Raw genomic sequence first — 23,882 nt, 5'->3', positions numbered from 1 at the left:
AGAATGAATTAACAATTTCACATAAAACTTCAATAGGAATCAAAACGAAATATGGAGACACAGTGAGCATGAGAAATATATGAAATAATAAGTAAAATGGCAACAATGAGATACATATCAATTAAACACAAATCACTTGCAAGTATAATCTTTTTAAATAACCTGGAGGACACCGATTCCTAAGCATTCTTGGCTCTCGAGTGGATTGAATGGTATCGAATGAACTTGACGAAATGGGAGTAGGAGCAGGGGCATCACCTCCTCCCTGTACAGCACTGTAAGAAGTAAGTTTGCCCTGAGAAGTCAAATCATTGTCAGACACACCTAGAAATGTGTTATCCAAAACATTCTCATGACTACTAACTTTGACCACATCATTTGTACTTACGCAACCCTTTTGATACAGGGCTACCCTCCTAAAATTCCACCTGTCACCATTTTCAAGAATTACTCCATAGGGTAACATGGTTTTAACTCTCCCACGCATGATCTCAAAAGGTGTTTTATTAGTGGCATTGTGTACACTTGAGCGATAAGCCCATATCATTTCCGAGACTAAAGAACCAACATCCTTTCCACTAGAAACTGCCATTTGAATAATACCCTTGATTAGACGGTTAACTCTCTCAACAATACCATTCCCTTGGGGATTGTATAACGAAGTCCTACTATGCCTAATGCCACATGTGGACAAAAACTCTTTCATTTCAGCTGATGTTAACTGAGTACCATTATCTGTTAACAGTACAGATGGTATACCCTCTTCATGCCAAATATTCTTCATCACATTTATTGTAGTTAACGTAGTAATGTCTTTTGTAAATTTCACTATCAACCACTTTGAATGTACATCTACCATAACAACACCAAAGCGCAAGTTCTCCTTGAGACTATTCATAGGACCTATGAAATCCATGCACACTGTGTGCCAAGGCAACCCTGGATCAGAAATATGACCATGGGAAACTTGACTACTGACCTTCAAACGTTTGTCACTCTCCTTACAGAGAGCACACTTAGTCACCCAATCATCAGTATCAGAATCCATTCCTGGCCACCACCAATTCGTTCTAAGTCTTTTTTTAGTTCTGGTTTGTCCCAAATGCCCTTCATGCGCTATCATCATCAATTTGGGCCTTAGAGAAATTGGAGGAATGACTAAATCTCCCCTCATAATCGAAATATCTTCATAAACAGTGAGCTCATCTACTAACTTTATGAATGGCCTAACAGAAATGGGAACAGTGCTCTCTCTCCTGCATCCTTGTTGTATCAATTTCTTAAGTTCTGACATCGAACTATCCTTCATCATGGCATCAACCCATTCCTCTTTAGTCAATGCCTGTGGTTCACACACATTCAACACATCCTGTATTAAGGCAACTGCACCTTCATTCTCCTTTTCGATACTGCTTCTCTATCTACTGTGTCCCAATCAAGTGACAGTCTTGACAAGCAGTCTGCTTGAATGTTCCTCCAACCTTGGATATATTCTAAATCATAGCAAAATTCCTGAAGGCGAGAAGCTAACCTGGTGAATCTTGCTGAGCACTTGGCATCTCCACCTGGCAACAATACACGAATAAGTGGTTTATGGTCAGTTTTTAATATGAATTTAGATCCCCATAAATACATTCTAAAGTACTCACACGCCCATGCAGCAGCTAAAGTCTCGCATTCTATCACAGAATAATTTTTTTCACAGACAGTCAGTGTTCTGGATGCAAATGCTACAGTCTTTTCTTTTCCATTGTGCATTTGTGCTAGTACAGCCCCCAATCCAGTTCCAATTGCATCAACAGTGAGAACAGACTGTAACTTAGTGTTGAAAGGCGTAAGAATATCTGCTCCACATATATCTTTTTTATATCATCAAAGCACATTTGTTGAACCTCACTCCACATAAAGCTAACACCCTTCTTTAAAAGAGATCTTAGTTCTGCTGTTTTTGTTGAAAAATCTCTAATACATTTTGAATAGTATTCGATTAAGCCTAGAAATGAACGCAATTTGTCTTTATCAGAGGGTATAGGAGCTAAACAAATAGCATTCAACAAATCTTTTTTTGGTTTTACTCCAAGTTACGAGATCTCATAACCTAAGTAGTCAACTTTATCCACTAGGAACTTACATTTCTCCTGTCTTAGAGTGAGACCAGACTCTCTAATTTTTAACAACGCTTCTCGAAGTGTATGATTATGTTGTTCTACTGAGTCTCCAAACACTAAAATGTCATCCTGGAAAAAAATAATGTTTTTCATCCCCTTAAACAACACATTCATCATTCTCTGAAAAATGCTCGCTGCCGAACATAATCCAAAAGGCATTCTGATGCACTGAAAAATACCTTCTGTAGTGATGAAAGATGTCAGTGGTCTCGAATCTTCATGTAGCCTGATTTGATGGTAAGCGTTTTTCAAATAAAGTTTTGAGAAAACCTTACCCCCACTTAATGCTAAAACCAGCTCATTAATGTTCGGTAGTGGAAAAGTATCCACCACCACATTCTGATTAAGAGATCTGAGGTCAATGCAGAACCTAAATTTGCCGTCCGATTTCTCTGTGATAACTACTGGTGAAACCCATGGTGAACTCTCTGCAACCTCTATCACCCCGGAATCAAGCATGTCTTGAAGCATTCCCTCGATGGCTTCCCTAGCTACTAAAGGTGTTCTGCGCACCGTATGTTGCACCGGAATCGAGTTGGGCTTAAGTATTATTTTGTGTACATAACCCTTTAAACAACCCAATTCTTCCTTAAATACTTCCTTAGCCTCCTCTAAGATTTCTTCTATTGAAGGATTTTTGACAACTAAAACTTGTGTTGGAGCTCTTGGGCATTATGATAATCGATAGGTCAAACTGATGCATCCATCCTAAGATAGGGGGTCCATCTTTAGATATGTATACCTTGCCATCAGTTAGCCTGCCTTTGAACTCAATGTTTGACTTCATATATCCAATAATGTCAATACTCTCTCCCTGATATCCCCCTGGATTGATATCTTTAGGTTCTAATGTGGAATTAGGCCACAATTTATCATACATGTACTTTGGAATGATAGTGTACATAGACCCACAGTCTACCATTAAGTGCACACTTACACCATTAATTTTGAACTCAGCTTTGGGTCTATTTTTCCTCCCCTTTTGGTCATTAGGGTCATCAACACAAAGAATTCTGTCTGCCTGCAAAGAAACAGCATTGTTAGTATCACATATGTTTACACTCTGAGGCAGAGAAGTATCAGCATCCTCTATTATGGCAACTCTCTGCTTGAATGATTTCCTACACATATTAGAGAAGTGACCCTTTCTTCCGCATTTTATGCAATTCTTATCAACAGCAGGACATCTCCTATTATCAGCATTGTGATATGTACTACCACACCTAAAACAAGATCTAAACTGCTGTCTGCCTCTTTGTGAGAATTTTGTTCCCTTAGAAATTGCCGCAATGTCTGAATCTTCAGTAGAGACATAAGAAACGTTGGTAGAGCTGATTTCTCCTTTTTTGTTCATTTCTCGCATGCAAAATTGTGAATGTTCCATCACTTTAGCTATCTCAATGGCATCCTTCAAACTAGGGTTTTTCGCTGCCCAAAGTCTCTCCTGAGTTTTCTTGTATCTGCACTGTACGATGAGTTGATCGCGAACTAACTCATCTGTCATAGCTCCAAACTTGCACTTGAGAGATAACTCTCTTAATTTCGAAATGAAGTCATCTACAGATTGATTTTCAGACTGTCTGTGAGTATAAAATTGATACCTATTCATCACAATATTGATCTCCTTGGCAAATCTGGTTTCCAACCTTTTTTTTTGACTCTTCATATACATCTTCAATTGCATTACCATTGGGCAAGGTTGCTAAAGGTAAATACTTAAAAATACGAAGTCCCTCTTTTCCTAAATTGTTCAATAGTAATGCTTTTTTCCTCGCTGCGCTAAATTTTGATCCATCTATGGCATCTATGTAGTTCTCGAACATAGGTAACCAATCTTCCCACTCAACAGAAAGCGGTCCTGGAGAAGCCAAAAATACTGGAGGTGTCACTATTGTACCTTGGTTGGCCATTGCACTTAATCAACGGTATGAAGAGAAAAATAAGTTCACAAATCTCTTTCTCAGAGTCCCAAGCTGTAATAATGGTAAGAGCTAGATTAATTTCAATTCGAACGTTCTCTTGTAAGATCGTTTGCTTAAAAATAAAAATGTAATTACCTCAATGTTTGTCTCGCGATCTTCACCTTTTTACTTCAATTGCTTATATCAAAGTACCCTTTGTGCTAATATCTGTCTCTCGTGATGCGACTCAAACACTGCTTCACTCGAGTGTTTACTTTAACTTAAAATGGCCGTCACGTCGTCTTCACGCTTGTTTCACAAGTCAGTGGAGCTTGTTTTCTAAGCGTACCTTGCGTGAGTCTTCAGGCTTTCTTTAGGCGATCGAGCACAATGGAGTCGTTAGTGACCCGCTCGCGACTGCTTGACGTGATGTCACAGCTCGCGCCCGCCTCAACTGCCACACTCAATGCGCTAAAATTGATTTACTGTGTTTACTCACAGTTAATCCGATTGCGCAGACGATTGTGCAGTATTGAATCCTTTCTTCCGTTTTTTGTTTCTTTTATGTGGACATAACACAAAAGTCGCAGTCTTCTTTCAGCACGTCGGGTTTTCTCAAAAAAACACGCTGGAATTCGACAGCCACGCTACTCTGTCTGGATGACTTGACCAGATCGGCGCCAGAAAATGTAGTAAGTTGATCCACACCAAAGTTAGATTAAGTAATGAATTTATTAATAGATAAGCAGAGTAGATATCGTGGCTGTCCCTCTGGCCAGTCAACAGCAACTGACAAGATGTGGAACGACCAGCACACATAGGAATGTGGAATGCGATGTGTTGGGCACTCCACACTCTGAAACTAACATAGAAGATTACTACAGAAACGTATCCATCTTTGGTCCTACCATGCAGAAAGAGCAACGTTAGCCAAAAGTAAGCACGCAAGTACGCAGTTATAATTCATACCAGCCGGCCTTCCCATCCTCATATCTTGTTTGCACATACTCTTTGCACTTGAAACTAAAATTCACAGCTTCTCAGACTGGGTGAGTGGCTTTTAAAAAAAAAATATTTAGCCTGCTGGCGCCGTTTAACCGAAGAAACCAAATTCAGGGGCTGTGGCAAGTCTGGTAAATCCTTGGAACACGTACTGTGCATCTGCCCAGCGATGATGGGCTTGCGTAAATTAAGTCTCTGGACTCAATGGAACAAATTGGGAGTCCAAACCTGCCAGCAGAGCATTATAGCAGCGCTAAGCCCAGAAAATACAGCCCTAAACATCCATCTGACAAAATGTATTCATCTAGCATATAAAAGGATTAGGGGGCAGATTTACAATAAGTGCCGCATCCCTGTATATCAGCGGGGATGCGCCACTTATTGTGTACCATGCCTCTGCCACCATGGATGCGCCTCATTTACAATGCGGCGCACTATGGGGCAAAAACGGCACAGATGCGTGACGCATCTGTGCCGTAAAAGTGGCGCATTGCTGGAGTTGCGTTGCAAGCACGACACAGCTCCAGCAATGCTCTAGGGGGGGCCTATTCTTAATATGCTGCGTCAATCCTTACACCTGCTTCAAGCAGGCGCAGGGTTTTGACGCAGCATGGGCCCCAAAGTGACTGAGTGAAATCTTGTAGATTTCACTCAGCCACTTTTAGGAGGCGTTCCTGCGCCGGAACGCCGCCCCCCGTGCCAGAACGCCTCCTTCTGACGCAGGACTTTACAACGTGACGCATCTCCCAGATGCGTCACGTTGTAAATATCCCGCACCATGGCGCATCTTTTGCGCCACCGCTGCATCACAAAAGTGACGCAACGGCGGTGTAAAAGAGGCGCAAGGGGCTTGTAAATCTGACCCTAGGTTCTTAGGTGGCCTCCCAGGAAGTCCAGCGTAACAAACAAGCAGCTGTTACATCCGCACCCATTCAGCCTTTCACAACTGTTAGATATAAACATATTGTTGCTAGCTCTCGAATGCTTTTGAAAATCGATTTGGCATTTTATATACCTATTTATTACCCGTTTTCTATTATATTCTGTCTATTGTATAATATGGACTGCTTTCCCTTGCCGACGAATAATGGTTATGGTTCCGCTGCTTCTTGGAATCGTTAAATGTAAATATAATGATGCTAATTCCTGAAGGCACCTGAAAATTAGTTTGCCATTTTACGTATTTATTTAAAACTCATTTTTAGCACCCAAGATCTCTTATTTCATAACATGGGTTGTCTTTTCTTGCACACTTGTAAAGGTTTTAAATAACCATATACAATAACGATATACAATAGAGTACTGCTATAGAACAAAATAAATGCACCTGAGTGAGTTGCTATAGATATTTGAAGGGCACAGTTAAAGGGTGCTAATGAGAGAATCGATGGAGAAAGAGAGGTCATTGGGGGAGCCATCAGCGCTAAAGCCGGCCGTAGCTCGGAACATGCAGATAAACACCCAAATAAGTATGTTGTTCCCGGAATTGGAAATTATTATTGCACTAGATAAATTCTTCACACTTCATTGTCGGATATTATTGTGTCCGGACCCATGGGTGCGATAATTATAGCATCCGACACGGACCACTACTAATCAGACGTATTAGTCAATACCACTAAGTACGAAAGCAATACTCCTCTGGATGGCGCCAAAGCCCGTCTATGTATATTTTAAAATACATTTTGTTAAGATGAAATAATCCACTAAAGCGTTGCTTGAAGGAAAGTAGTTTATTCCAAGATATGTAGAACAACTCCACCCGATGCGCGATGCCTCTGCTCACATTCAGATCCCAACGGAGAGTGTGTACTCATCCGTTAGTTGGTCTGATTGAACGGCTGCATCGCGCGAGGATGATACATTAAAAGTCAACATAACACGCGGTCGTGCCACACATTTAAAACATAACATAATGCGCGTGTCATTCGCGTGACACACTGCGCGAATGACACGCGCCACTTAAAGTGACCACTACATCACCTTCCCCCTTATAATAATCAAAACAAGTAAATGGAGGAAATAAGAATTGGTTAACATCAAATCAGTATCTTACAAAATCATTGAATTTCTTAGGTTCTTTTATAACTCTCCCACGTGAAGATGTTGCCTGTGAAGAAAAAACATCCCTCGAGTAGGAAACAGGGGGTAAAACAATATTGGTGCCTGGTTGTACCCGGTCTGGTTGTAACTGGTCTGGTTGTGCCTGATCATTGACACAATTGCTAGCACCGACTGGGTCATCTAACCAATGGCACCACTCAGGATAATCAACAGCCTCCTTCCTAAATTTTTTTATTATGTCAGCTTGTTGAGGCGAAACCTTCACTAAATGACGTTTGTTCCACCAACCTTTATTATCCACAAAGGCTGCGCCTCTGCTGACCTTGATTACCCTTAAAGGTCGGAGGAATTTCGACTCTCCTTTCTTCCCCTTTACAGGATTTTTGATTAAAACCCAGTCGCCAGTATAAATATCCACTGACGGAACGTTAGATTTAGGCCCAAATTTTTCTTTCATAAGCTTTTGTTTCTCAACTACCTTTTTGCGAACAGCGCCCACGTCAACACTCTTCCCACCAGATAACTTTTCCAGCCATGATGGAAACAATTTGGAGTGTGAACCTCTGTTTCTTAGTAAAACAAAAGGGGACACTCCTGTGGTGCAATGAGGAGAAGTATTGTAATGCCAAACTTTGTTTTTAACGAACTGAATAGTATTTGCTCCACAAGCCAGCGCAGTTTGAACTCCCTCTTTAATCACTTTATTTCCCCTTTCCACCAACCCATTAGAAGATGGGGAATACAAAGCGACTTTAAGTTGCTTAATATCCAGGTCCTTGAGAAACTCTTTCATTTTATCAGATACAAAATGTGTCCCATTATCACTAACCAGAACTTTAGGCGCCCCTTCAATGTCAAAAATTATTTTCAAAAATGATATGGTCGAATCAGAATCAGGTGATTCGACGAAATCGTGGTACATCCACTTTGAATAGTAATCCACCAAAAGAATGACATACTTGCAATCTTGATCAAGAACTGAATAAGGACCTGAAAAATCAATACCCACTTTCTCCCAAGCAGTATGTGGAAATTCTGTAGGGGACAATGGGACTTTTGTAGTATGCCAATGTTTATCAGACACTAAACACTCAGGGCACGAATCAATCACACTCTTGACCTGTGAATCCAAAGACGGCCACCAATAATGTTCCTTAATCCGCATGATCGTCTTAGTGGTTCCTAAATGGCCTCTATGTGCTTCATTAATAATTAAAGGTCTAAGTTTAAAAGGAGGTACAAATTTATCACCTCTCCGAACAATGTTATTCTCTACCGAAAGTTCGTCGGCCACCTGTGAAAACCTTCTTAATTCCCCTTCCAGATTCCTAGGCTCAGGCCAATTGTGTGTTGAATAATGCATAACTTTTGAAAGAACAGGATCACCATCGCATGCTTCTTTCCAACCTACCTCGGACAAAACTGGAGACAAATTTTCGACGGCATCCACCAGAGTGACACACTCAATATCTTCCTGACAAACATCCTCTTCATCATCCTTGACCATAGACAGTCTGGAGAGGCAGTCCGCTCTAAAATTTCTCCCCCCACTAATGTGCTTGACCTCGAAGTGAAATTCCTGTAACTTACTGACAAGTCTCATGAGCCTAGCGGACATACTAGATGAATCAACTTTCTCAAAAATGAAAACCAGAGGCTTATGATCTGTAACAAGCTCAAACTTCCTACCCCAGATGTACGTCCTAAACTTATGTACAGCCCATACACAAGCTAATGTCTCTCTCTCAATTGTGCTATACCTGGTCTCAAATGGTTTCAATGAGCGTGACGCGAAAGCTACTGTCTGTTCACTTGTACCCACTCTCTGGGTCAAAACTGCGCCTAAACCAGTCATACTTGCATCCACCGTTATGGATGAGAAACAATCATCTCTAAATGCGTGGAGGGCTTTGGCAGACACGATTAACTTTTTCACATCCTTAAAAACTTTATCCAGTTCGCTGGTCCATACAAAACTACTCCCTTTTTTCAGCAAACTACGTAAAGGTTCCACCAAATCCGAATAAGCAGGGACAAATCTAGCATAATATTCGGCCAAGCCGAGAAAAGATCTGAGGGAATCCTTGTCTGATGGAGGTTTAGCATCCTCAATAGCCCTCACTACAGAAAACTTAGGTTTGATCCCCTCCTTGGATATCGTATGTCCCAAATAATCCAGTTCATTGACTGCAAACTTGCATTTATCCCCGCGAACAGTCATTTTCCTAGCCATTAAAATGGTGAGGACACGTTTCAAAATGACATTATGCTCTTCTAAAGATTTGGCATATATCAAAATGTCGTCTAGATAGGCTTGTACCCCAGCTATCCCACGAAAAAGAGTGTCCATAAGCTTCTGGAACACGCTTCCCGCTGAAGCTAGGCCAAAAGGAAGGCGCAAAAACTTGAATGCGCCAAACGGGGTGATGAAAGTGGTCAACTCCTGTGATTCCTTTGAGAGAGCGACTTGGTGATAGGCGGATTTAAGATCTATCAAAGAAAACCACTTTGCACCACCCAGATTGGCGAGAAGCTCATGGATCTTTGGCAGAGGGTGGCAATCCACAATGATGTTTTTATTTAATCCGCGTAAATCCGCACAGAGCCTAATCTCACCAGTCTTCCTACGAGCTACCACAATAGGGGCGACCCATTGAGAGGAATCCACAGGTTGAATTATCCCTTCCTCACACAGATCTTTCAATGATTTCTCTAATTCAGCACGAACACTAAGGGGCACTGACCTGACATTATGAGCCACAGGTTGAGCTTCTGGAATCAATCTTATTTTATGTTCGAATCCCTCAACACTCCCTACTGTGTTGCTAAACACTGGCTTAAACTCCTCCATTATTTGCTTTGTGTCTAAAGGTTGCTCAACTGACATACATTCCATTTTTTTTTTCTTTGGTAAATCACCTACTTTAACTGGGTTTTCATCACCCGGAACCAAATATAACCCCATGCGAGCTAGATCCATCCAGCCCACTATGTTTTTGCCCTTCTCGGCCACATAAATTTTTGTAACTGTTTCTCTCCCCAAACATTGTACTAGGCCCTCAAAATATCCAATCATGTTAATATTCTTTTCCCCGAATGCTTTCGGGTTTACATCTGAATTGTGTAATTCAACTTTCCTTCTCCATAAATCATAGAATGTTGAATCCCTCAGGATGGTATATGGGGACCCGGAGTCTGCCATGACTTGTAAAGGAACACTGTCAATTATGGCGGAGCACAGGGGACCTTTTATATCGCTTACTTTTCCTTCATCATCTAGGGTTACAACGATATTACTAAAAGAATTTGTACATTCGTCCAACATTTCTGGTTCAACATAATTTACGGAAACAGATTTCTTTGCATTCCTACAAACCCCTTGAAAATGTCCCATTTTCTTGCAAATGACACAACGCCTACTCAGTGCAGGACATCCTTGAAAGTTACCTAAATGATTCTTAGACCCACATCTATAGCAGGTAGGGGATTGTCTCTTCTGCACAAATTTTGCATTTTTGTTCTTAAAATTCACAGCGCAAACAGCATTGTCAAAACTGGGTTCAGAAGGATTTACTAAATTAGCACCAAATTTAGGTGATTCAGCCATGACTTTGCTTGTAATTGCTGATCGCTCAATGCTTAAAGAAAGTTCAATAACTTCACTCAGGGTTGGATTCTTGCAACCCAGAATTCTTTCTTTAATCTTTCTAGAAGAACAACTGAATACGAATTGGTCCCTGATATAATTGTCACACAGGGGACCAAATTCGCATGTAGTTGCTAAGACTCTTAGTGCAGAAATGTATTCTTCCACCTTTTCACCTTCCCTATGTTTCCTGGCGTAAAAATCATGTCTTTCTAACATAATATTTGGCTCTTCCGCAAATTGTTTCTTTAAGCGGGCTATTGCCTCCAAATAAACATTCCAGTTACGGTCACCACTCTGACCAGCAGGAGGGGGAATTGGGGGAATACTCTTAAAAATGCGTTGAGCTGCTTGACCCAGGCAACCAAAAAGAATAGCAAATTTTCGTTCAGCAGAAAATCCCACAGCGTCTATAGCGACAAGGTGATTCTCAAATAAGGAAAACCATTCTTTCCAAATTATTTCTGGACTGCCGGGTTTGCTCAAAAAATGAGGTGGTTGTGTAATGTGTTGTAATTGTAAATTCGCCATTCTTGGAATTAATTTATAAAATAACCCACAGGTGAATATAATTTAAAATGATCTTAACATGTATGTCAAAAACAACTCAAAATGACCTTAACATATATGCTAAATATCTCTCACTTTTTTTTTTTTTTTTTATAACTTCAAATAACCAACAATTTTTAAGTAAGCAAGTCTTAATAGTGAAAGTATCACTGAATTGACATGTAGTGATGTCAGAGGCAAAGTCTAATAAACTCCTTTATGATTACTAAGCGTGCGCGTCGCTGAAGCAACGCGCTGACAAATGCAGGCGGTTAACAAGCGTGCGCTCAGAGTGCTGTCAACAGTCAATTACCAAGCGTGCGCATCGCTGAAGCAGTGCGCTGTTCAATGCAGATAAAAAGATATGCGCTGCGCGTCGCTGAAGCAAATGCGTTGTCAAACAGTCAATTACCAAGCGTGCGCATCGCTGAAGTGGTGCGCTGTTCAATACAGATGTAAAGAAATGTGCAGCGATAGTTATTTTAAAGCGTGCGCATCGCTGTGGTAAATGCGCTTAGATACTTCTTACCAATCAGTCTCCCTTCAATCAGTTCGTTTCACGATGCGGCGTCAGTCTATGATTCACCGCTGGGGAGCAAAGGCTGGCCGACGTGAAGCGTCTCTGTAATTCGGAAGACGCGGTGGCAAATAGGAAGCAGCCTTTATCACGTGGTCGTAATAAACCAATCCTGGAGTTTTAAGAGAGGTGCAGGGACCACAGCCAATTACGAAAAGGCTTAGAATTTGGTGTGTCCTGGCGCTTACCCTCAATTAAATGCACATAAGCCAGATCAGTGTACCTCGAGGAGACAGTGAAGGTCGGTGAGCTTCCTGGCGGTGGCAAGGTACGCTTGTTCAAACGATTTGAATCTGACCGTTCAAACAAAAATTCTTGCGTGGGTGTGGAGTGGAGTTAATCCCAAATCGTTGCCAAATGTTAAGATGAAATAATCCACTAAAGCGTTGCTTGAAGGAAAGTAGTTTATTCCAAGATATGTAGAACAACTCCACCCGATGCGCGATGCCTCTGCTCACATTCAGATCCCAACGGAGAGTGTGTACTCATCCGTTAGTTGGTCTGATTGAACGGCTGCATCGCGCGAGGATGATACATTAAAAGTCAACATAACACGCGGTCGTGCCACACATTTAAAACATAACATAATGCGCGTGTCATTCGCGTAACACACTGCGCGAATGACACGCGCCACTTAAAGTGACCACTACACATTTTAACATGTTTTAGAGAGAAGCTTCGTCAACTAGCTCTTTAAATCAGTCGCATGTTTCGTTTCCCTACCTGCAGATGGCACTAGTGCGCTAGCGCTGTTCTGGGGCCTTAATGTTCCATCATTTGTGCCAATGAAAAGAAAGGAATGCCGATATGGCAGCTTCCTAGTCATTAGTAAAATGCATTTCTAATGACATGTAGAAACTATCTTCAACAATCACTTCAAAACTATACCTTTACTCAACAAAAAGGAAATGTTTTGAAAAAAGCTATACAAATATGTTAAATGTTTACCTGATTGTAAAATTATTGAACGAGAACACAAATCACATAACAATGTTTATCCTACTGAATGAGTTTAAAATTCAGCATTATATAAAGGATTCCATTAAAGCAAAACTATGAATTCACTGTGCTTTGCGTATAAATACACAAAACCACGAATCTTCCAAAATGTCCGCCTTGTTTGAGGCTAGTCCTGCGAGCATGGTCTTCGTCTTTTTTTCCTGCATATTCGTGCAAGCTGGTTTTAACGAGTGCTTAGTCCGTCTTCCATTTCAGCAAACAAGCTCCAGAGTTGCTAGCCTATCGCACACACACACAGCACAGGCGCGTGAGTAGCGACTAGGGTGCATAAGGCCACTCGCTCTTTTACAGCAGAAGCAGGGCTGCAGAAAGCGCGTTTCTTGAGAAGTAAGTCGTGCCGCTGCACGGAGCCCGACCTCATTCTCACCATGGATGAAAGTGGCTCCAATTTCCGAATGTCGTCGGACAGTCTGGACGACCCTCCCAATAGCCGTGTGTTCCTTGTGATCAGCAAGTCTACGTCGGAGGATGTGATCCGCCGGCGCTTTTCGGAGTTCGGTGACATCCAAGATATATGGGTGGTGAAAGACAAGCACACCAAAGAGTCCAAGGGGATCGCTTTTGTCAAGTTCGCCAAGTCCTCCCAGGCCTGCCAGGCCATGGAGGAGATGCACGGCCAGAGCCTCAGCGACAATACCAAGCCCATCAAGGTAAGGACCGCCCGCGCACGGTGAGATGCCTAGGCCCTCCCGCTTTCATTGTTTGCTTCCCTCTTCTGCTTCCACTTTGCTGCACCTCCTGTCTTCTCCACTTCGGTGAGCAGTAGCTGCATTTCACTTGTCGCTATTGTCATGTCAATTTGCACCAGTATCCTCCTTTATAAAAAGAGCCCCCCCCCCACGTGCATGTAAATTGTTGGTGAAGGAGGTCGGATAATCGCAAGGTAGGTTGTACTACTTCATTGATGGAGGGCGGGCATTATGGCATCCTAGGGTCTCGTGCCTGGTGTTCTATGCACTGTGACGTGGAGTGCCACACAGAATCCGAGGGTAAAGTCGGTTGGTGGAGTTGACCTGCTGGGAGGACGTTTACCCGTGCTCTTCACCTACACCTCCAACAAACTTCTGTTTGTTTACCTGCACTTTACTTACCTGCCTACCGTCTAAACTACATTTTGGGGACGATTTGGCCAGGACCCGAGGCTTCAGCACCCCTTCCCACGCTTCATGTATACACTGTCTTATTCCAAGCGTTTGTACGTAAGGCGGAGGAGTAATACCGGCACTACAGAGGTACCGCCGTGGTTTCCGCCTCCTGAAGCCTGGAAGATTCCGGTACGTGCTGGGGGGGGCGGGGAAGGAAGAAGAGAGAGAGAATTGGGGGGGGGGGAGTGAGAGAGATAATTAGGGGGGGGGGAGTGAGAGAGAGAGGGGGGATGGGAGAGTGAGATAGAGAGAGGGGGGATGGGAGAGTGAGATAGAGAGAGGGGGGGATGGGGGAGTGAGATATAGAGAGGGGGGGATGGGGGAGTGAGATATAGAGAGGGGGGGATGGGGGAGTGAGATATAGAGGGGGGGGGGTGGGGGAGTGAGATATAGAGAGGGGGGGGATGGGGGAGTGAGATATAGAGAGGGGGGGGATGGGGGAGTGAGTGTAATAAGATGAATCTGTAGCCGAGTAGTATTGATTGAAGATAGTTTATTAATGGATTTCAAGGTTAAATCATGTAATCATTTAAGTATCATTCAAGTCTCTCCTAAGCCCCACCAGGAGCAGTTCTCTTGCTACTCAGCCCTCTCTTCCAACTGTCATCCATCTACCAGGCACACCACACATTCCATATTACCTCACACACTCAACATTCTACCATTCACCCAGGTAGACTGAGTAGCAAGACAGGTTAATGGAAAAGGCACATGGCATCCAAACCAGGATACTACACCACCTTCCCCCTTAGAAGGAACAAACAAATGAAAAGTGTAAAAATGAGAATGGTCATTCTACAATAGAAACTAGCATTGTAAAACTTAACTATCATAAAACATAAAAGTATACAATGCGACCACCCCTTCCCCCTTTACATATAAAACAGGAATAGATTGATAAAACATATTTTCGCATTGAATTTCACCAGAAGTAACAAATAGAATTCACCGTAACCCACACAACATGCCAGTTGGCCAGACCAGCAAAGTGAAAGAAACGGAAAAGTCAACAATTAAAATATGTGAAAAAGAAAATCACCAAAAAGTATTTAAATAAATTACAATTCCTATAAAGTGACGTGTGCACAACGTACACTAAGTAGGAATATGTAGGTGACTAAACTACAGTCACATGCAATTTGTATAAAACAAATAGATGACAGTCACGTGCATAGAACAGTATTAAAATTAAAATTTGTATGAACAAATTTGTGACAGTCATGAGCACATATGCTATCATGTAGCATTTAACTATAAACAATACATGTGTATAGCATTGAACTTACTATACAAAACAGCAAATTAACTTTAGTATGCTATTTTTAAAATTCACTTAATAATCTTCTAGAATAGCAAATTAACTTTAGTATGCTACACTAATAACTTTCTAGAATAGTAAATTAACTTTAGTATGTTACATGTATAACCTTCTAGAATAACAAATTAACTTTAGTATGCTATTCTTAAAACTCATGAAAATAACCTACAGTAATATGTAGATGATGTACCCATTCCTAAGTGGAAGAAAACGGGCAATCAAACGTATATTTTAATTAATGAAATTCCCAAACTGAAAAACATAGGCAGAAATAAATTCGACCCCCAAAACAGTAGTACAAATACTTCATTGAACTGTAGGGAATGAGAAAGAATAAATCACCCATCCTTTTTTTTTTTTTTAACTGTGCCAATTGCAAATGAACTTTAAACAGAATGTCTTCAAAAATAAATGTGCTCAAGTTCTCCGTCGGAAAACTTATATTTGATCTTCAGCAAATATGAATGCGGTCGAGATCTCCTTTCTCTTATTAAATAGATTGTACTTGCATAACTCACCCCTCTGTGTTAGAAAACAGTGGACCACAAAGGAACATGACGATTTGATTTAAAATTCCAGAGCGTATCCTCACAAAAGTGAAAATCAGATCTTAGTGTTGGCAGGAATTATCCAAGATTCAGACTTCCATACACTCGGCATGCCTACGCAACACTTGTGGGAAAGAAATTGACAGTGTAATGAAGGTCCCACGTAAATTACGTCACGCCGGGTGGTTCTAGGTGCGTAGATGCTCCCAAACGTCATGAGACAGCCAGCAGTCTTGTAAAAAAAACAAAAGTACGTCACAGTAGCTCCAGAGAAGCATCGCTGGACTGCAGAGAAGTAAAGTAGGTAGGGACTGCACTGGCGTAAGCAATTTTTGAAACATGCATGTCGCGCTCAGAATGCGCGAGCTAAGCTAAGCTCGAGCTCCATTTGAAAAGGTGGTTTAACTGCTAAATAGAGTAAAACCTCAATTGCTCTTAATATAATGTAATAGACAATAAATGCCTCACCTGAAGGTAATTTTAGAGTTTGTATTCTCCACTTGACCCCTCTGTCACGAGACATTTCCCCTTCAGAAAAACATTGTCTTACATTAGAAACGAAGGTGCAGGTGAAATAAACGTTTGACATTCGTCCAGTAGGTGCCAGTAAGTATCCAATCAATGTCCCAGATCATAATTCACTGACTCAGTTGACGGTACTGTTTTTCTGAAATGTGACGCAAGGCAGTAAAGCGTCCAGACAAAACATTTGCAGCACAGATGAGCAGCAGGGCACACAGGCGGAATCTCGCACATCACAAATGTGGGTGCCGGTGACAGGAACTGGTACACATCACAAGTGTGTAAGCAGGAAGGCAGTTGTACACACTTATAATAGTAAGTAATTGGCACACTTCACCTGTGTGCAAACAGGAACGACGACACAAAACTAGGCAGTTTCTCTGCGTTCATGAACTGTCACATCCAGGTTGTCAGATATTTCAAATAGGAACCAACAGACAGTCAGGGTCCGAAAGTGTGCAGCAGAGTCCCAAATAAAGTTTAGAGTCCTGAGAGTGCGTCTACTTCACACGCACGTGCTGACAATATTTATGTTTCCATTAATCTCAGGAAGTCATTTAAACAGTAGAATCTGGCACACTTAAATTGTATGCTGGCAGAAACTGAGCAAAGCAGAAATTACAATAGTCCCTGACGCTCTTCTGTATTAAACAGGCAGTGCCCTCAATAACAAATAGGAGTAGGCAGGAAGAAGCGTTGCACTGGGACTGGCATACTCCAGCTGTATGCTTGCAATTACTGGCACATCAAATTTGGAGGGCGACCGGTGGTAGGTCACTGGTGGGGCTAACCAAGGGGTGCCAGTAAAGTTCGAGTAGCTTTAAATAAATTCTTTTTCCTTACTTGTTGCTTAAAATCTTGATTTATTGATGATCCTTGAAGTTGCAAGCCGTGTAGGTAAGTCCAAACGTCGCCAAATGTAATAAGATGAATCTGTAACCGAGTAGTATTGATTGAAGATAGTTTATTAATGGATTTCAAGGTTAAATCATGTAATCATTTAAGTATCATTCAAGTCTCTCCTAAGCCCCACCAGGAGCAGTTCTCTTGCTACTCAGCCCTCTCTTCCAACTGTCATCCATCTACCAGGCACACCACACATTCCATATTACCTCACACACTCAACATTCTACCATTCACCCAGGTAGACTGAGTAGCAAGACAGGTTAATGGAAAAGGCACATGGCATCCAAACCAGGATACTACAGTGAGATAGAGAGAGGGGGGGGATGGGGGAGTGAGATAGAGAGAGGGGGGGGATGGGGGAGTGAGATAGAGAGAGGGGGGGGATGGGGGAGTGAGATAGAGAGAGGGGGGGGATGGGGGAGTGAGATAGAGAGAGGGGGGGGATGGGGGAGTGAGATAGAGAGAGGGGGGGGGATGGGGGAGTGAGATAGAGAGAGGGGGGGGGGATGGGGGAGTGAGATAGAGAGAGGGGGGGGTGGGGGAGTGAGATAGAGAGAGGGGGGGGTGGGGGAGTGAGATAGAGAGAGGGGGGGGGATGGGGGAGTGAGATAGAGAGAGGGGGGGGATGGGGGAGTGAGATAGAGAGAGGGGGGGGGATGGGGGAGTGAGAGAGAGGGGGGGGGATGGGGGAGTGAGATAGAGAGAGGGGGGGGGATGGGGGAGTGAGAGAGAGGGGGGGGGATGGGGGAGTGAGATAGAGAGAGGGGGGGGGGATGGGGGAGTGAGATAGAGAGAGGGGGGGGGATGGGGGAGTGAGATAGAGAGAGGGGGGGGATGGGGGAGTGAGATAGAGAGAGGGGGGGGGATGGGGGAGTGAGATAGAGAGGGGGGGATGGGGGAGTGAGATAGAGAGAGGGGGGGATGGGGGAGTGAGATAGAGAGAGGGGGGATGGGGGAGTGAGATAGAGAGAGGGGGGCTGTGAGGGGGGATAAGGGGGGGAGTGTGTGAGGGGGGATAAGGGGGGAGTGTGTGAGGGGGATAGGGGGGAGTGTGTGAGAGAGGGGGGGGAGTGTGTGAGAGGGGGGGAGTGTGTGAGAGGGGGGGAGTGTGTGAGAGGGGGGGGAGTGTGTGAGAGAGGGGGGGAGTGTGTGAGAGAGGGGGGGAGTGTGTGAGAGAGGGAGGATGGGGGAGTGTGTGAGAGAGGGAGGATGGGGGAGTGTGTGAGAGGGGGGATGGGGGAGGGGGAGTGTGTGAGAGGGGGGATGGGGGAGGGGGAGTGTGTGAGAGGGGGGATGGGGGAGGGGGAGTGTGTGAGAGGGGGGATGGGGGAGGGGGAGTGTGTGAGAGGGGGGATGGGGGAGGGGGAGTGTGTGAGAGGGGGGATGGGGGAGGGGGAGTGTGTGAGGGGGGATGGGGGAGGGGGAGTGTGAGAGGGGGGGATGGGGGGGGAGTGTGAGAGGGGGTGGGGGGAGTGTGAGGGGGGTGTGTGAGAAGGGGGATGGGGGGTGTGAGAGAGAGGGGGGATGGGGGTGTGAGAGGGGGGAGTGTGAGAGAGGAGGGGGGATGGGGGGAGTGTGTGAGAGAGGGGGGGATGGGGGGAGTGTGTGAGAGAGGGGGGGGATGGGGGGAGTGTGTGAGAGAGGGGGGGATGGGGGGAGTGTGTGAGAGAGGGGGGGATGGGGGGAGTGTGTGAGAGGGGGGATGGGGGGGGAGTGTGTGAGAGGGGGGATGGGGGGAGTGTGAGGGGGGATGGGGGGTGTGAGAGGGGGGATGAGTGTGAGAGGGGGGATGAGTGTGAGAGGGGGATGGGGGGAGTGTGAGAGGGGGGATGGGGGGAGTGTGAGAGGGGGGATGGGGGGGGGAGTGTGAGGGGGGATGGGGGGGTGAGGGGGGATGGGGGAGTGTGAGGGGGGTGTGTGAGAGGGGGGATGGGGGGTGTGAGAGAGAGGGGGGATGGGGGTGTGAGAGGGGGGGGAGTGTGAGAGAGGAGGGGGGATGGGGGGGAGTGTGAGGAGGGGGGATGGGGGAGTGTGAGAGGAGGGGGGATGGGGGGAGTGTGAGAGGAGGGGGGATGGGGGGAGTGTGAGAGGAGGGGGGATGGGGGGAGTGTGAGAGAGGAGGGGGGATGGGGGAGTGTGAGAGGGGGGGATGAGGGGCATGGGGGGGAGTGTGAGAGGGGATGGGGGAGTGTGAGAGGAGGGGGCATGGGGGAGTGTGAGAGGAGGGGGGAGTGAGAGGAGGGGGGATGGGGGGAGTGAGAGGAGGGGGGATGGGGGGGAGTGTGCGAGAGGAGGGGGGATGGGGGGGGAGTGTGAGGAGGGGGATATGTGGGGGGGAGTGTGAGGAGGGGGGATGGGGGGGAGTGAGAGGTGGGGAGAGAGGGGAGGAAGGAGAGCGAGCGAGCGTAGGGAAGGAGAGAGCGCGTAGGGAAGGAGAGAGCAAAACTGTTGTTGTTAAATGATCCAAGCACCAAGATAAAGTAACCAAATGGCAGGTTTAATCGGGAGTACAGCAAATTACAAACATAATCATTTAAATAAGAAGGTGGTTTAGGATACCGTAGGAGAAGAAAATGGAACACATTCTTCTGTGGATGAAAACATATAACCATTGCTGTTACAATTATTGGAAACAGGGGTAGATTCTTGCAAAGAAAGTCCAGAACCATTTGAACCATTTCTCTGAAAAAGAGCAACTCTTCTTAGATTCCATTTGAAAGAACAACATAATGAGGAAACACTTGTTTTACACAAAATGGACCCTGAACTTTGTCAAACCCTTAGAAATTCTCCCTGGTTTAACCTTTACTAAATCCCCTCTTGAAATTTTTGTACAACATTTTACATCAACAGACTCATCAGCTATTGTTATATATTCATAAGTGCTTGTTTCTCTTTGTTCTCTCGTGCTTGCAGGCACGAGAGATCTCCAATGTTGTTCTAGAATTCCCACGTTCAGTCTCGAGGATTCCTTGAACGTCACTTTGGACGTTGGCTTCCTCAAGACTGGACGGCTCTGGTTGTGGGTGTTTTACCTAAGATTTATTACCAGAATAAACACAGAAAAGAACCTATGCGAGTCTCAGAGAACATTATTTAACATATTTGGCGACGATCGGGATTTCTCCGCACCCACCGCCAGTCAAAACTCACCAGGACGACTCGACCACTGCTCGTCTTCCACCTCTTCAACTGAACCTGCCTCCAGTCCAGCTATGTCACAGGTCGTATACTTTTGGACACTATCTTCCGTCCATCACCTGGCTCCCGGCGTGGATTTCCCTAATTTCTGGCATTTTCCCCGGCGCTGCTTGTTTCTGTCAGTTGCTGTCTCGCGCTCAGTCACGCGCGCAACGTTCCAACTTCCTGCTCGCGCTGCTTCACGCACACTACGCTTTCACCATCAGACAAGCCCACCGCCTCTAGAAAATCACGTTGTACTGTCACCTTGACAACGACGCCGGCGGCCATTTTCAGCGACCACCAGCCTTCGTCTAGCATTCTGTGCACCGTTAAGCACATTTTACTGCTATCAATTTCATTTTCAACTACAGCGATAGGCACGCTTCATTGCCTACCACACCAAAGTCATTTATGACACAGCGATAGGCACGCTTTACTGCCTACCATCCTCATTGACATTTCATTATTACAAGTCTTCAAATAACTACAGCGATAGACACGCTTTACTGCCTACCATGTTCATTTGACATTTCATTGTCATTGCAGATCTTCAAGTAAATACAGCGATAGACACGCTTTACTGCCTATCATATTTACTTTACCTTACTACTTTACACTTAGAGCCTTTCATTTACCATAGTGATAGACATTATTCATTGTCCTTCACAAACATTTCACCATGGCTTCTTCTCAACAGTTTCAAACACCAGCTCCTTTCCTGCAAACTCCAGGAAAACCTACTCTTGCTTGGCGCAATTGGTTCAAAAGTTTTGAGAACTATTTAGTGGCCATTGATGCTACCAAATATGATCCTCCTCGCAAGGTTGCTATTCTTTATGGGTGTTTGGGAGTTGCTGCTCAACAAGTTTTTGAAAACTTACCCCATATTTCTGCTCCCACTGGTGAAGCAGGTGACGGCTGGAATGCTTACGAAGAAGCCATTGCTCGTCTCAATAAACAATACGACGATGAACCTAGTATTGTTTTAGAACGTCATAATTTTTTCAAACGTAAGCAAAGTGTTGATGAAAGCGTAGAAGACTATATCGCTCAACTCAGAATGTTAGCTTCTACCTGCGAATTTGGTGCTAGTACAGATATCTACATCAGAGATCAATTTATCTTGGCTTTTTACTCGAAGAAAGTCCAAGAGCGCTTATTAAGCTGCAAAAATCCTCCTTTATCCGAGACAATTGATACCGCCAAAGGGATTGAACGTGCAACTTATTCATCTAAAATTCTACAAGAAAGTCTATCTCAACCCTCCGTTCATTTAGTTGATCAAGCTTCTGGTTTCACTTCCATTGACCTTATCAACAATTCCTCAAGACAACCAAACAAGAAACCACTCATTTGCTACAGATGTGGGTCCAGGAATCATCTTTGCAATTCTCCTACGTGTCCTGCTTCTGGCAAAAAATGCTCTTCCTGCAAGAAAATTGGACATTTTCCCTCTGTTTGCAGAGGTCGCAAAAGATTCACTAGAGTCAATAATATTGAGTTTCAAGAAAATGTAGAGTCTTGTTCCACCAGACTCAATGATGTTATGTTGTCCATTGAATGTGATTCTATCGAGTTTGCTAAAATTAAGAGTCCTTTGTGTGAATTGTTGATAGGCACAATTACAATCCAGGTCAAAGCTGATTCTGGGTCTCCTATCACCATTTTATCCGACCTTACGTTTTATGCTAATTGGAGTCATGTTGTTCTTTCAGAGTCAGACGTCAATCCCAAGGCCTTTGGCGAAAAGGACATCGATATGTTAGGCTTCTTTTATTCTGACATTGCTTGCCTAGGCAGATACACATTCACTAAAGTCTATGTTGCCCTCAAGGGCAGGGATATTGTAGGTTGGTTCGATTTAGCCAGAATGGGTTTGATTCTCAAACCTGGATCTGATCAACCCATTGCCCTAGGCGACATTCCTAATAACTATTATACTAATCATGATTCTGGGATCTTCAATATTTCAGATCTTTCCTTTCCCATAGTCAAAATAGAGACCTTACTGAGTTCTTTTCCGAACTTATTTAAAAATAAGGTTGGCACAGTGCTTGGGTTTAAACATGAAATTCGACTTAAACCCAATGCTCAGCCGGTTGTTCACAAAGTTCGTCCTCTTCCCTTGAGTGCTAGAGATTAACTTAAAAGTGTTCTGAAAAGTCTCTGCAACGAAGGAATCATTGCTCCCTGTGACTCGTCTGAATGGGTGTCCCCTATTGTTTTAGTTCGCAAAAAGTCCGGAGATATAAGATTGTGTGCTGATTTACGCTCACTAAATAACAATATCATCGTGGATTGCCACCCCCTTCCCAAAATTCATGACCTTTTGGCTAATTTGGGTGAAGCTAAATTTTTCTCCCTCCTTGACCTCAGGTCTGCTTATCACCAGATTCCCTTGTCCCCCACATCTCAAGAGTTAACAACGTTCATCACGCCCTTTGGTGCCTACAAGTACCTCAGACTTCCCTTTGGTTTGGCTTCGGCAGCCAGTATTTTCCAAAAACTAATGGACAATCTGTTTCAAGACATCCCTGGTGTGCAGGCATACCAAGATGACATCTTGGTCTACGCCAACGACTCTACAGCATAATCACACTCTTAATACTGTCCTACAAGTTTTAGAAAAAGCTGGTATGACTGTTAGACACGACAAGTGTAAATTTGGTGTTCAAGAGTTAGATTACTTGGGCCACACTCTTTCTCCTAATGGCATTAAACCCAAGTTCTCTTTAATCAAAGCCATTCGAGACGCTAAACCCCCCAAGGATCGTGATGCACTTCGCTCCTTCCTGGGCTTATCTGAATACTACGCCAGGTTTGTTCATGGCTACGCTCAAATAGTTGAACCTTTGAGAGCACTCTTGAGAAAAGGTGTTAAATTCGTTTGGTCTCAAGACTTGCAGAAAGTTTTTGACCAAGTCAAGAAGATCATCGAAGATTCACCTGCTTTAAATCCTTTTTGTGACGGCTCCAAGTGTTTTATCACTGTAGATGCCAGTCTGACTGGTTTGGGTGCCGTTTTAGGACAATGGGTCGAGGGCAAAGAACACACACTTGCCTTTGCCTCCAGAACTCTCCTTCCGGCCGAAACCAGGTACAGTACAATTGAAAGAGAAGCTCTGGCTTGTGTTTGGGCAATTCAGAAGTTCAAATCTTACATTTGGGGTCGGCAGTTTGAGATTTACACAGACCACAAACCCCTTATGCATATGTTGTCTGACAGTACCTCCAATAGAGCTTCTGCCAGACTTGTTCGTCTTCTTTCCAAACTCCATGAGTTTCATTTTGTCATCAAACACATTCCCGGGGGTAAGAATTTCAGGGCCGATT

General features: G+C 44.0%; 1 protein-coding gene across 4 annotated transcripts in view; it reads left to right on the top strand.

Moving 5' to 3' along the window:
- Window positions 1-13,103: 13,103 nt before the first annotated feature.
- The window catches only part of RBM45 (RNA binding motif protein 45), a 319,897-nt gene continuing 309,118 nt past the window's right edge, over window positions 13,104-23,882 (top strand). Inside the window, exon 1 of one of the 4 annotated variants that reach the window (XM_078681508.1) lies at window positions 13,104-13,577. In XM_078681508.1, coding sequence (XP_078537634.1) covers window positions 13,296-13,577 — 282 coding nt within the window. In that variant the 5' untranslated portion in view covers window positions 13,104-13,295. Of the gene's footprint in view, window positions 13,578-13,904; window positions 14,202-23,882 lie in introns of those variants that run through there. The other 3 variants (XM_078681509.1, XM_078681511.1, XM_078681510.1) reach the window with 3 other exon arrangements.

The sequence above is a fragment of the Lissotriton helveticus genome, chromosome 3_1, assembly GCF_964261635.1.
Source record: "Lissotriton helveticus chromosome 3_1, aLisHel1.1, whole genome shotgun sequence".
In the NCBI taxonomy this organism is placed as follows: domain Eukaryota; kingdom Metazoa; phylum Chordata; class Amphibia; order Caudata; family Salamandridae; genus Lissotriton; species Lissotriton helveticus.
The sequence above is the reverse complement of the archived record's forward strand: the minus strand, read 5'-3'. Positions and strand labels throughout refer to the sequence as shown.